At 42.4% G+C, this 14,992-nt stretch overlaps 1 protein-coding gene across 1 annotated transcript in view; it reads left to right on the top strand.

Annotated features, from left to right (window-relative positions):
* Positions 1 to 14,610, top strand: part of ank2a (ankyrin 2a, neuronal) — a 110,107-nt gene extending 95,497 nt beyond the window's left edge. The window contains exons 42-52 of the mRNA XM_060915646.1: positions 16 to 1,184; positions 1,678 to 1,755; positions 2,025 to 2,156; positions 2,236 to 2,376; positions 2,711 to 2,906; positions 6,154 to 6,214; positions 6,727 to 8,442; positions 9,588 to 9,671; positions 14,044 to 14,160; positions 14,321 to 14,464; positions 14,536 to 14,610. Of these exons, the coding sequence (XP_060771629.1) occupies positions 16 to 1,184; positions 1,678 to 1,755; positions 2,025 to 2,156; positions 2,236 to 2,376; positions 2,711 to 2,906; positions 6,154 to 6,214; positions 6,727 to 8,442; positions 9,588 to 9,671; positions 14,044 to 14,160; positions 14,321 to 14,464; positions 14,536 to 14,610 (3,913 nt within the window). The remainder of the gene's footprint in view (positions 1 to 15; positions 1,185 to 1,677; positions 1,756 to 2,024; positions 2,157 to 2,235; positions 2,377 to 2,710; positions 2,907 to 6,153; positions 6,215 to 6,726; positions 8,443 to 9,587; positions 9,672 to 14,043; positions 14,161 to 14,320; positions 14,465 to 14,535) is intronic.
* The last annotated feature ends 382 nt before the right edge of the window (positions 14,611 to 14,992 follow it).

Raw genomic sequence — 14,992 nt, 5'->3', positions numbered from 1 at the left:
CGATGGAGATAGTAGGTCACAAAGAATTTCAGAACTGGTTCATGGAGACTTGGTTCCTTGGAGTGTAGAATTGGATGATGATGAAAGCTTTCACTCACAGATTGTGATGGAAGAGCAGAAAATTAATTCCCAGACCTCAGACACTCTGTCTCAGGAGTCTACTCCTGAAATGCCTCCTGCTCGGAATCCTACAGAAAATGGGCAGCCAAACCCGTTCCTGTTCCAGGAAGGGAAACTCTTTGAAATGACAAGAGGTGGCGCTATTGATATGAGCAGAAGGAGCATGGAAGAAGAGCAGGGTACATTTGTCTTTTTCCCCATAAGTGAGGATCCTTCAGAGGACAGTCCCTATGAGCAAGTCAGGGAAAGTGCAATGGAATTTAGGACCTCCCTGGAAATTTCATTAGATTCAAACAATGAAGATTCACCTCAGGATGGTTCTGGTCCTTCAGATGAACCCAGAGATTCAGAAAGTCACAAGGACTCAGAGATCCCAAAAGAGAAAGATCTGGGATTTGATTTGTCAGTTGCAGACATCAATACTGCCACTTCTACAGTGACTCAGTCCATCTCCTCTGAGCAGGATATGGAGTCATCTGAGTCTTCAGCAGAGGATGATCAGCACTCAGTTATTGAAATACCTACACTTACTCAAGATGATCTTATACTTCCTAGTGGAAACACATTGCAAATATCATCACAGTGTTCTCTCAGCTCACCCAAATGTCTTGCTGCCAAACCTGACGGTTGGAAACCAAAGTCAAAGATTCCAGTGAAAGCAACCAGCTTTGATCACATTTTGGAGAAAGCTGACACTACAGAGCAAACCAGAAGGCCCAAATCAGAAGCAGATATTGGCCTCTCAGATGTTATCAGTGGTCTTCATTTTTCATCAGTGAAACCAAAGACTCCTGTATCCAAAATACCTGTGTCTGTAGAACAAACATCATCAGGTGCACTTCATTCAGGTCAACCTCAACACACTCATGAAGGTGGAGGTGCTGAAAAGTCTCCAGATGAAAAGGACAGCCCCCAAACTGTCCTCGATGGAGATAGTAGGTCAATGCAGTTCCAAACCCCCCCTGTAGGAGAGGACATATTTGAAACCAGACCAAACTGGGAGGATTGTGTAGAGACACAGATGCAGCGACTCTCAGACAGCAGTAGTCCAGATCAGAGTAAAGGTACCTACATGGTTTATGGCTCCTCCTTCCCTACCTTTACAAATTAACCCTTAGTTCCTGCCCTTACTTTGTTTGTACCTGTCCTGTCCTGTACCTGTCCTGTGTTTATATCATCCCTTTTGTTATTATGTCTGTTTGTGAAGTGATGTTTGTGCTGTATCCTGTCTATTTTCAGTCTTTTTTTATGTACATATTCATATAAATGTTCAAATCTCAAGATTGACTGATTTAAGGGTACTTAAACAGAACATTTTACTATTTTTTTTACATAATTTCCATCACTTTGGCATGGATTTCTATCATTTGAATATGATTTAGGGTTTGTTTGTTTTTTTTGAGATTCACTCAATAATCATTTTTAATCACGTTTTACACAAAAATGATTTTTTTTAAATAAAGTTTATTTATACCTCAGACTGTTAGCATGTTATATAAACTTGTGTCGCATCTTTTTATTTTAATTTATAATGATATATCTGCATGATGTTCACAGTGAACTGGAATGATGATGCCGATCGTAAAGAGGAAATTTTGTCCATCACTGCTGATCTTCTCGGATTTAGCTGGACAGGTGAGTTACAATCTCAAATTAGTGGTGACATCATCAGGTAGAGAAAAAGTTCAGTCAAAGATAAACTTTCCCCTGACCAGTCGATCAGCCAAGACATGTTTGCTGTCAGAAGTTTGTGGCTCTGATTCTCACCTCCAAATTCATCTGCTTTTTGTGCACCATTGAATTTTCTCTGCTTTTTACAATTCTTTTATCTGTTTTGTCTCATCTCCTTTACTAAGGCTAGTTAATCAGTAATCTTCTGAAGCTAAATCTGTTTTCGTTTATAGAGTTAGCTAAAGAGCTGGAGTTCAGTGAGAATGAAGTTCATCAGGTTCGAGCAGAGAATCCAAACTCACTGCAGGAGCAGAGTACTGCACTTCTAAAACGCTGGACTGAGCGCGAGGGCAAACAGGCCACCGGTCAGTCCTTTATCTGTTAGCCTAAATAACACTCCTGTAGTGTATACTACTAATACTTAGTGTATGTGTGTGTGTTCAGAGGACTGTTTGATAAAGACACTGACTAAAATAAACCGCATGGACATTGTCCACCTCATCAAGACTCAGCTGAACAAATCACTCCAAGAACAAACATCCAGAACATATGCCGAGATTGAGAGGACGCTGGACCACAGTGAAGGTTCACTACACACACACACACACACACACACACACACACACACACACACACACACACACACACACACACACACACACACAGAGCAGTAGAAGTCAGTATCAGGCACTCTCTGTCTCTCACTATGTATCAGAATTTGACTCAGTTATGGAACTCTTTCTGTATCTGTATAAACACTTCAATAAGTTCAAGTTCAAAGTGTTTATTGTCATATGCACAGTAAGGACATGTCCTCTTGCACAATGAAATTCTTAGTTTGCTGTCCACCATGAATGCCAATTACAAATACAAATAAATGTAATAAACATTACAAACACAAGTGTGTGCATGTGTACAGCTCTGTCCTCAGTACAGGAGGTCAGTCCCCGGATGGTGAGGAGAATGGATGTTTCCCAGAAACCCCCAGCTGCAGTGTCAGAGGAGGACCTATCCGTGGCCTCACTGCTAGACATTCCTTCCTGGGCTGAGCCTGTAGGCCACACCCACTCTGAGAGTATCCATGGAAACATGCTAGAGGACCTGGAAGTCACACAGTGAGTACTTTTTTTTTATCTGAAATTACAGTGGTGCTTGAAAGCATGTGATCCATTCTGCTGAATTATCTATATTTCTTAATATGATGTAAAACATCATCAGATTTTCACACAAGTCCTACAAGGAGATAAAGAGAACCTAATTAAACAAATGAGACAACAATTTTATCCTTGGTCATTTATTTATTGAGGAAACTGATTCAACATTACATTTCAGTGAGTGGTAAAAGTATGTAAACCCTTGTTTTCGGTATCTAGTGTGCGCTCCTTGTGCAGTAACTGCAGCTGATTGTTTTCTATAACTGTGGATCAGATCCTGAACATTGGCTTGGAGGACTTTTATCCCGTTCCTCTGTACAGAACAGTTTCAGCTCTGGGATGTTGGTGTGTTTCCTTGCATGAGCTGTTCACACAACATTTCTATGGAGCACGTGCATGTGACGTCACAGCCGATCCAGATTGTGACAGACGCCATCTTGTCGGTCAAACGCCATATTCCGCCTTCTACTTCTACTTCTGGTTCTACTTCTGCTTTTACTTCTACCTTTTCTTCTGGAAAACCCTACTATATACAATTCTACTACAACGGCTGCAGCTACAAGCTCTCCCTACCTGTGCACGTTTTTTATGTTTTTTGTGTGTATTTTTGCGAGTTGTTCATCTGTACCGGACTTCAATATCCACTACAACCGTATGGACTTACTGGACATTGGTTTCCAGCAGAAAATGACGGTTTGTAGCGATTTCCATCGCATGCACAACATTCCGGACGAGATAGTGAGACCAGCGGGGTCTCCGTGGATTGTTATCGGAAGCAAAGCGAAGGAGGCGGCGCCGGGAGCGGAAGCAAAAGCGAGGCTGCAGAGCCGGCCTGTTGACTAAGCTCAGAAAACAGCCACTCAAACCTCCACTGCTAAGCCTCTATCTCTCCAATGCCAGATCCATGTAAACAAGACGGACGATTTGGAATTACAGCTGGAATTACCTTGTTCTATTCTATAATCGGCTGGTCAGTGCTATACTCAATACTTAAGTGACTTACCCATCCAATGAGGATTCTTGTTTACAAGATGCCACATCTGAGTCGCTGACAAATCCTGAATTTCTGTAAAGATAACTGTCCAGAGATTTATAAGCACGCAGTGCTTCACCACTGAACAGTGAGGGAAAGTTAATGAGGTAATTATACACGTCTGGGTATTCCGCTGGCAGTTCAAAATCTGGTCGTGAAAACTCCGTCCGGTAAGCCATAAGGGTCACTAATCTGTAGATCGTTTATTTTAGACATATATCTAGTTATCTGTTCATTAGAAAAATGAGCCGTGTAGTCCGTCGGTTGAAATTGATCCATTCTGTACACGAGTGCAGCAGTATTCAGCAGTGTTTTTGACTGACAAGATGGTGGTTGTGTACTTTCCGATCATGTGACTGCAAGATCTCTATTGGATTAAGGTCAGGACTTTGACTTGGCCATTCCAAAACATTAACTTTGTCCTTCTTTAACCATTTTTAGCAGAATGACCTGTGTGTTTCGGGTTGTTGTCTTGCTGCATGACCCACCTTCTCTTGAGATTCAGTTCACAGACAGATGTTCTGATATTTCTCCCTTAGAATTCACTAAAATAATTCAGATGATGGCAAGCTGTCCTGGCCCAGATGCAACAAAACAGACCTAAACCATGATAGTACCGTCACCATATTTTACAGATGGGAAAGGTTCTTATACTGGAATGCAGTGTTTTCATTACTTCAAACATAACGCTTTTTATTGAGACCAAAAAAATCTATTTTTTTCTCATCCGTCCACAAAATTTTTTCAGTAGCCTTCTGGCTTGTCCATGTGATCTTTAGCAAACTGCAGTCAGGCAGTAATGTTCTTTTTGGAGAGCAGTGGCTTTCCCCTTGCAACCGTGCCATGCACACCGTTGTTGTTCAGTGTTCTCCTGATGGTGGACTCATGAACGTTAACATTAGCCAGTGTGAGAGAGGCCTTATGATGTTTAGAAGTTCCTCTGGGTTCCTCTGTGACCTTGTGGATTATTACATGCCTTGCTCTTGGAGTGATGTTTGTTGGTCCACTCCTGGGGAGGGTAACAGTGATCCTGCATTTGCTCCATCTGTCTGACTGTGGATTGGTGGAGTCCAAACTCTTTACAGATTGTTTTGTAACCTTTTCCAGTTTGATGAGCATCAACTCTTTTTCTGAGGTCCTCTATCACAGCCTAAGTCTGAATGAGCAGATTAGGTCCCAAAAGCAGACTCGTACAGTTCTGAAAATAGGATGGCTTTAATGAGTTAAACACCACTCTTGGCACAAAAGATGGTTTCTCAATGGTAACAGGGAAAAGAGCAGATAATGGCGCAAACAGTCATTGCACAGTCAGATGTTGAGGCACAGCACGATAAATGTTCATGGCTCAGAGGGAAAGTCCAAGGCAGAGCAAAGTGCCACACAGGCCAAAAACAGAATCCAGAGCAAAATTCCAGTCAGGCAAAAGTGCATAATCCAAAAACACAAAAAGAAGAATCCAGAAAAATATCCAACAAGAGCTTTGTGAAGGCAGAAAGATAACTCCACAAAGGCAGAATCCCAAAACCAAGGTAAAGTACTGTTGCTGATTAGTCAGCCAGCAGCAGGTTGGATTGTCCGCAGAGCAGGTCTTGGGTAAAACGTGGAGTGGAGTAAGACACAGCACAGAGTCACCAGAGACAAAATCTGGCTCAGGATCTGGAAGGCCTGGGGCGGACTGTGACATCCTCAGAAATCTCATTTGTTCAGCCCATGATGCACTTCCATAAACATGTTGTGAAGATCAGACTTTGAGAGATCCCTGTTCTTTAACTGAAACAGGGCGAACACTCTCCTGATTGTCATCCCATTGACTGAGAACACCTGACTCTAATTGCACCTTCAGATTAACTCCTAATCCTAGAGGTTCACATACTTTTGACTCTCAGTGATATGTAACACTGGATCATTTTCCTCAATAAATAAATTTCCAAGTATAATTTTTTTTTCTCATTTGATTAATTGGGTTATTTTGATATACTTTTAGGAGTTGTGTATTTAATAATAATAATAATAATAATAATAATAATAATAATAATAATAATACACATTTAATCCTGAAATAGAGTACCACAGCTTGAAGTAAATCACATGATCCAGCTAAATCTCACTAATCACATGACTGTGACACTTGTATAACTGTAGTTAGCTGTAACATGCTGCTGGTGTGTATTACAGAGAGGTGTGGGCGTGTCAAGAGGGTGAAACTGACTTAACACACTTATCTCCACAAGGACCAGTAAGTCTCTGTGTTTTTCCAGATGAATGTGTTGAGTTTCAATGTGTTAAAATCGCTCTGTTCTCTCAGTGAGTAACGACGTATCACCAGTACAGTATTGTGATCATCTGAAACACAGACATCATTAATGCTACAGTGCGGCTCTTACAGGTTCTTTGGTATTACTTCATTTATTTAATGTTTAGTTTAACTTGTACCTTTATAACAACATGGAATGTTTTGTTACGCATTTGTAACATTCATTGTTTCATGTGTAAATCTTAGATTTTGAATGTGTCTTTGTTTAGCATATTATTTGTGTTGTAGGAAAGTCGTGTGTTTCTGAAAGATTTCTGTCATTCACTATCACTTTTACTCGTGACGTTTTGCAGTAACGTTGCTTTAAACGCTGGAATGTGAATTTACGTGAATAATTTGTTAATAATCCTACAGTGCCCTCCAACTGACCTCCGATCTTCACTTCCATCATCTGATTTATTATAAACCTTTTTCTATTACATTTCATCACCCAGCTCTCAGCTGCAGGTCTGGCTGCAGATCAGGCTCTGAGTGAACCTGAAGATCACAATGTCCTGAGTCTCTCACCTGCAGTAGAACCTCCAAAGCCATACTTCAACTTCAGTCAGTCTTCCATTGACAGATTTTCATGTGAGCTTTCAACAGACTGGCACTCAAACCAAGCTGAGGTTCGAACATACATGTCACAAGGACATGCTGAGAAAAATCTGGAATCTTCACCTGATGATCTTTCTCCTGTGTATGAGAAAAGTGACATGGAAGAAAGTGAGAAGTCCTCCTCAGAGTTTCTACAGTCTCGTCTCTCTGGCTCTGATGCACACAAAGTCCTGCAGCTTACTGAGATTGATCAAGAACCTGGAGAAGAACTTACTCTTTCAGTTGATCAAATGATGAAGAGATCTGCTTCAGAGGACTTGACACAGCAAACCCTAGACCTCACCAGGACACCATCTGAGTCTGATTACATTTTTGTAAATCCTGAATCTGATCAGCTCCCAGCTGGAGAACATGCTGTGTTTGATTCAGCATGTAATTATAAAGGTAACATGGAGAAACAGGAACCATCAGAAGGTTGGAATGAAGTGTCTCAAATACCTGAAGCAAAGACGGAAGCTGTTAGTCAAGAGGAATCTCCTCAAATGATTATACCATGCATCCAGGACGCTGCATCTCCTGAAGAATCTCTAGAACAGAAACCTCTTTCAGAGGAACTACTTGATGACCGACATTCCTCTCAACAAGAACAAAAACATGACCTTCAAGAAACCCATAACATCTACACTGATGATGATGAAATGCAGCATGAGGTCCAGTTTGAAGGGAATATCACATCAGGCTGTTCCATTTTGAAAAAGAGCATTCTTCAGCAAGATGTTTCACCAGTTTCTCACTCAGATGGTTCTCCACGAACACCAGACACAGTCCGAACCATGCAGCACTTTGAGTTTGGGGAAGTTCTTTGGGCACCAGAGAGAAGCTCTGATCAGGAGGCTTATCAGCTTCTCACCAAGGTTCCTGAGATGGCAACCTCACAAAGCTCAAAATGTCCACAATCAGAATCTTTTATGTCTGATTCACTATCTCAGTTTTCAGAGGAGGCTTCATTCAGCTGCAGTTTCTCTGAATCTGACCAAACTACTGTATGCTCCTTAAGCACCAATGAAGCTCTGGCATTACTTCAAAAACTTGTTCCTACAGAAAATCCACTGACTGGTGAAGGCATTGCCTTGGAGAGCACTGAGTCAAGAAAATCTGAACATCATGATGAAACACTCATAAAACCACTTTCCAAAACTAAAGAGCCTGAAATCATGAAGATGCAGAATGAACATGCTCAGATTCTCCAGAGTGTCTTCCATCTACCTGAAGAGCAGGAAATGTTCTTGGCAAACTCAAATTACTCAGACCTGGGACTAGAACAGAATGTAGCTTGGGCAACATGTATTAGCATAACGCCACAAGAACGTAGTGCTGAAAGTCCGAGCACATCTAAGACTGGTGAAGAAGAGAACCAGGATTCTATCCAGAACTGCATGGAAGTACCAGTCATCCAGGAAGTTTTACAAGAGTCAGAGGAACAAGAGGAGCCAGCCAGACTGAAAAAGAGTTTACAGTCATACATTAGTTCTTCTGAAGAAGCTCCTCCTCATGGGGATGTTATGGATGATGGGGATGATGATTATGATGATGATGATGATGATCTGAGGAGGGTAAGATCAGCGCATGGTCCTTCTCTCCACTTTTATCCCCAGCTTAACTTTTTGCTGTTCCTAATTCCTGGCACAAAGAAGACATTTTAGTTTCTGTAGTTAGTTGAATCAGCAGGATTCTTAACATCATGATGTCTGCACTTGAACCTGCTTCATAAAAAAGTGTTCTGTATTTAAAACTCGTTTTTCATTCATATTGGAGATTTCTGACCTTCAGAAGATTTCTGACCTTCAGAACCTCACACTGCTGCATGATCAGATTGTTTTATTTTTCCTGAATAAAATTATCTAGAGAAGATTGTTTCTGGAACTGGCGTGGTGTAAAATATCAGCAGATGGACTGATCGCTCCTGCACTGATGGGCGATGATGATTAGGTTATTTGCATGAATGTCCTGTGTGATGCTGCTGCATGTTCTGAGAGCTGAAGTTCTGCTTTACTCCTCTTCTTCAGTCACGTCCATGGAGTTAAACATTCTACCAAATCCATTTCCATGCACAGTGCAGAACCACGAAGTGAAATGGCAGCCTGTAGAAACTGTCCTTTATTTTTAATTTGTTCTTTAGTGTTTTTAACGAGATAATGTTCTCAGTTTGGATTGATTATTGTCTTAACATTTACTTTGGATAATGATTTTATTATTGTAATTGAGTAATGTTTATTTTAATTGGTTAATGTTCTTTATTGTGATTGGCTTATGTTTATTTTGATTGGGTAAGGTTCTCTACTCAGTGATGGTAGTTGAGTCTGGGCCTGGTTGGAGGTTAAGAAGGACCTCAGGGTGATGATGAAAATTGGTTTTGATCAGACTGGAGGTGACTGAACAGCGCTGTTACATTTCTGTTTCTGATCATGAAGTGTTTGCTATGGGCTGTATTTCATTTCCTTGGGAAGCTCATTGAGTTCAGCTTCTCCTTTCCCAATTGTATGATGATGTTGATGACCTTTCTTTTTTTTTTGTTTACTGGGTTTAAATTGTTGTAAAGAGATGACTTCTACCTGAGTGCACTGGTATTTCTTTATTTACTTCTGCAGCCCAAACCCTAACCCTTTGCACACGTGTTTTAATCTGGTCTGTCCCCCTGGTGGAGGTTTTCATTACAACAGTGTCTCTGTGTATTCCTGATTTCTGTGTTTGTTAACAGGCTGATGGTGAAGTTGATGTTCCTCCACAGACTGAGACTTCGGAACTGTACATGGAGGAACAGGGACCCCTGCACATTACACAGGTATCTTCTCAATCCATTTAACCCTTAACCACTGCCCAAAACTCTACAGTGCGTTGCATAAGTATTCACCTCCCTTGAACTTCTCCATATTGTGAATATTATAGTCTGGAGTTGAGATTCACTTTATCAGGATTTTATGTCATGAATCTATACAAAAAAATAATCCTATCATATTGAAGTCAGGGGAAAACAATATTGTTAGCAAAAATAATGTATAAATAAAATCCCCTAATTTAGTTTTGTCTGTGAAGGTTCTCAGTCATCCAAGTCATTATAATCTGAAGATGCTAAAGAAGGCAAATGGACTTGCTTGAAATCCTTGAAAATGTTTTACTGAAAGGATTCTTCAGTTCTGGGGCGGCACGGTGGTGTAGTGGTTAGCGCTGTCGCCTCACAGCAAGAAGGTCCTGGGTTCGAGCCCCGGGGCCGGCGAGGGCCTTTCTGTGCGGAGTTTGCATGTTCTCCCCGTGTCCGCGTGGGTTTCCTCCGGGTGCTCCGGTTTCCCCCACAGTCCAAAGACATGCAGGTTAGGTTAACTGGTGACTCTAAATTGACCGTAGGTGTGAATGTGAGTGTGAATGGTTGTCTGTGTCTATGTGTCAGCCCTGTGATGACCTGGCGACTTGTCCAGGGTGTACCCCGCCTTTCGGCCCGTAGTCAGCTGGGATAGGCTCCAGCTTGCCTGCGACCCTGTAGAAGGATAAAGCGGCTAGAGATAATGTGATGTGATGTGATTCTTCAGTTCTGTCTGACTCGTGGGGAGTTCCAGGTATTTATCCTCTAGTGGACCAAAAGCAACCCTAAGGAGAGTTGTTGAGGTCACATGGGTCGTTGACCTTCTCAGTCATCCTGTAGGTTGTTAGGGTCACTGGAGGCTGGATGTGAACGGAGTTAGCAGCCTAGAGGGTCATTAGGGTGATCTGTGGGTCGTTGGCTCTCTCTGCCATCATGTGAGTCATTGAAGTCAGCTGAGTCTTGGTGTGGATGTGTATTCAGTTGTCTGATAGCCACACTTCTGAAAACACATCAAGGAAGCACTTCAGAAGTATGGGTATCCCAACTGGGCTTTCATCAAGACCAGGAAAAGAAACATAACAGACAGGGAAGAAAACAGCAACAAATGCAAGAACATTGTCATTCCCTACATTTCTGGACTATCTGAGAAAGTCAGGAGGATCTTCTACAAACACGACATCCCTGTACACTTCAGACCCGGTAATACTCTGAGGCAGAAATTGGTCCACCCTAAGGACAGGATACCCAGGCACAAACAGGACAACATAGTGTACACAGTTCAATGCAGTGAGGAATGCACAGGCCTGTACATTGGGGAAATGAAACAACTGCTTCACAGGTGCATGGCTCAACACAGGAGAGCCAGTTCCTCAGGCCAGGACTCTGCAGTCTATCTTCATCTCAATAACAAAGGACACTCGTTTCAGGACTGCAGTGTATGCATTTTAGCCAGAGAAGACTGGTGGTTTGAAAGAGGAGTAAAAGAAGTCATCTTTGTCAACCTGGAATGACCATCATTGAACAGAGTGGGTGGTCTGAGACACCACTTATCAGCCACTTACAATGCAGTGCTTGGCACACTTCCCAGAAAACTGAATACACATCCACACCAAGACTCAGCTGATTTCAATGACTCACATGATGGCAGAGAGAGCCAACGACCCACAGATCACCCTAATGACCCGCTAGGCTGTGAACACCGTTTACTCCTGGCCTCCAGTGACCCTAACAACCTACAGGATGGCTGAGAGGGTCAACGACCCATGTGACCTCAACGACTCTCCTTAGGATTGCTTTTGGTCCACTAGAGGATAAATACCTGGAACTCCCCACTAGTCAGACAGAACTGAAGAAGCCTTTTGGATGAGAGGTGAAATGTCTTCAAGGATTTCAAGCAAGTCCAGTTGCCTTCTTTAGCATCTACGGATTAATTTAGTTTTGGGTTCCATCTGGTTTCCGTCAGTGACATTAATTGGTTTATGGAGTCAACCTTTGTCTAGTTAAAGTGTCACATGATCTCAATATAAATATGCCTTTTCTTGGAAGAACCCAGACTGTGTTAGAGAACCTAAACACACAGCATCATGAAGACCAAGGAGTGATCAAAACATGTAAAGAATGTGACAGAACTGTGACTCTGCCTTTAGGAGACCATTCATTTAAAATCTGTGAGAGGGTAAAGAGGGGATTAGTCTGAGACACCACCAAGAAGGCAAGGAAAACTCTGAAGGAGCTGGAGAGATCCACAGCTCAGATGGAGAAGCTCACATGACAACCATAACCCGAACACACCACACAAACCCAAACACATGACACAAACCTGAACACGCCACACAAACCTGAATACACCACACAACCAGACTTTATGGAAGAGTGATAATCCATATGAAATCCTGGATATTTCCCTGATCTGATGAGAACAAACCTAAAAAAATTTGGTCTCATCACAAAGTGCTGCATGTAGCAGAAAGCCGACACTCTGCCCATGTTTACATTAGACCGTATCAGCGGATCATCAGATTAACGTTTTTAAAACGATTAGTGTGCACACAGCAACACCAATACACGGATACGCTCGGCTCCGCAGGCATCCTGCGCTCCAAATCACTCTGCCCTGAACAGCGAGTGCCCTCTGGAGGGTGCGCACTCCGGCCTTGTGCAGCTCACAGAGCACGTGAGTGAAGTGCAGAAGCTGTGATTCGGGACTGAGCCGCTGTGTGTGTGTGATCCCAGCGCATATCACTTACCACTTGCAAGTGGAAGGATGGCAAGCCTAAAGACAATCATAACTACACAATGGACAGTATTTGCATCAGTATTTTCATACTTTTATACTCTTTAATGAAAGGTGATACAAGGCGGAAGTCCGCGCCGTTTTTCAGCAGTCGCGTCACATGACCAACACCAGCGAATCAGGAAGGTGGATGTCACAGTCAGTACATTTACATGCACGTCCAAATCGAGCTGCTGTCGGTAATCGAGCAAAGGGTCCCAGCAGGGGTGCCAGAGAAATCCAATCCTACATGCACAAGTGAAATCGGGCTATTGTGCAAGGTGCATTGTGCACCCGAGCCACACGTGGCGCTACACGCCCCATCGTGTTGGTACACTTCCGGTTGTCGTCATGAAGAAGAGCTATAGTGTTGCCAGATACTGCTGACGTATTCCAGCCCAAAACATGTTCAAATCCGCTAAAATGCACTTAAAACCCCCCAATCTGGCAACACTGGCAGTTCCGTGTTCAAGCTGTTAGGCTTGCTCTAACAGACTGTATGGCTACAAACTGTCCGGCGCAGACCACTGTTTTGTAAGACAACTTATTATGCACAATAATATTTTTCTAAAGTCCATTTTTTGCTTACAACAAATTTTTTTTTTTTTGCTTACAATTTAACTTATGTCTTAATAAACACACAAAAAGTTCAATTGTTTTGTTTTTATTGACATTCTTCAGATATTGGACATATATTTGTGTGTGTATATACACACACACACAAATACAATGACTTGTTTATGTACACAATTCACAGCTATGCAACAGCTGTACAGATGTATTTGGTGATACAGTAAGTGAGCTAAATTTTAACAGTGCAAACAATGCCACAAAAAGAAAAGATTCATGCCGTTGTCATGATTCGTTGTCATGCCGACCGAGGCTGTTGTGTTTCCCTTGTGGTCTCATCACTCGTCACTTCCGGAAGGGGCGGTGCTGAAGTAAGTAGCTCGAATACGTAGCTCAATAGGGTATACATGCACTAAGTAGCTCGGCAGAAATGGCATAATCTAGGTCGTGCAGCTCGATTCCGAGAAATCAAGTTCGGTTCAATTTCAGCCGAATTAAGGTGTATACATGGCATTTTGAACTTCGATTTCAGTCGAGCAACGGCAGAAATTCGATTCTCTCTATGTGCATGTAAACGCACTGAGTGACGTTGTCCAATGACGACGCCAGCTAGAGCTCAGCACAGCGTATCCGCGTATCTCAATGTTTACACAGCACCGGAGCTGACACGATCTGGATTGAATACGTGGACGCTGGCGGATTCCCGTTTCCCGGCGTTTCCAGGCGGTTTAATGTAAACGGACAGTGCATCCGCGAAGAAAACGAGACAGATACGGTCTAATGTAAACTTGGCCTCTGAGAACACCATCCCCTCATTGAAGTCTGGTAGTGGTACATCATGTTGAGTTACTATTGGTGTCATGGTTGCTTAAATTACTCCCATAACCATTAAAACCCTACACCACTCCCCCAACTCCTAACCTTAAATGATCTGTGCAGGTGTGTGTGTATGTTGGGGCAATGTGTGTTACTTGTACACATGTGTACATAGGTGGTTGTGTGTTACCTGTGCAGGTGAGTCAGAGGGCATTGGTCAAACGCCGTGGATCAGCAGAGGACAGAACGGAAGGTCGTGTCCAATCTAAAGCGGTGAAGAGAACAGTGGTGAAGAGCGATGGGGATGAGACAGAGGTATATGTGTTTCGTTACATCTCTGTTCATTCTGACTAGATAATGTTCTTTATTCTGATTGGATAATAAGCTTTATTCTGATTGGATAATGTTCTTCGCTCGAATTGGAAAATGTTCTTCATTCTGATTGGATAACGAACTGATTGGCTGACTTGTTCAGGTGACGTTTACTGAGCAGCATGAGGCTGCTGAGGTTCGAGTGGTCAGCACAACAGTCAGTGAGATGGTCAGTGACACTGGAAAACATTTTGAAAAAACTCACCTGGACACACACCTGGCCACTGCCCATGATGACATCACACAGGTGAGCTGTCAGTGTAATCTCTTTTATCATTAACAGTATCATGATGCTCACCCTGGTTCTCTCTTCCCCAGGGCGAGGATGAAGAACACGAGTTCTCTGAAGTGGACTTCACTGAAGGGTGCAGGATGAAGGAAGCAGGTGTATAGGACATACGTATGACCTCTATCACCATGATGATGACCTTCAGCATCATGCTGTGTCATTTAGAGGAATAATAATGAACCTTTCCTCTATTTTTCCCCTCCTATCTCTGCACTAAGAATGCTCAAGCAATCCCAGAATGCACCTCTCTCTCTCTCTCTCTCTCTCTCCTTACTTCCTGTTTTACAGGTCTTCCTGCTTTGATGTTGTTTGCTTACATCTTCTTTGTCTACTAGGTTCATTTATCTTTTTTTTTTTTAGCACTCCCTGTGTTATTTATTTATTTATTTATTTATTGTGGTTAAGTTCTAAAAAAAGATCCAAATTAAAAACGTACTCATGGCGCTCCCCAATGATGTCATCATTATAGAAGGAACCGAAGAAGCA

This window comes from Neoarius graeffei, chromosome 3 (genome assembly GCF_027579695.1).
Source record: "Neoarius graeffei isolate fNeoGra1 chromosome 3, fNeoGra1.pri, whole genome shotgun sequence".
Classification (NCBI taxonomy): Eukaryota; Metazoa; Chordata; class Actinopteri; order Siluriformes; family Ariidae; genus Neoarius; species Neoarius graeffei.
Note: the sequence above shows the minus strand (reverse complement) of the source record. Positions and strands in the feature narration are given on the sequence as shown.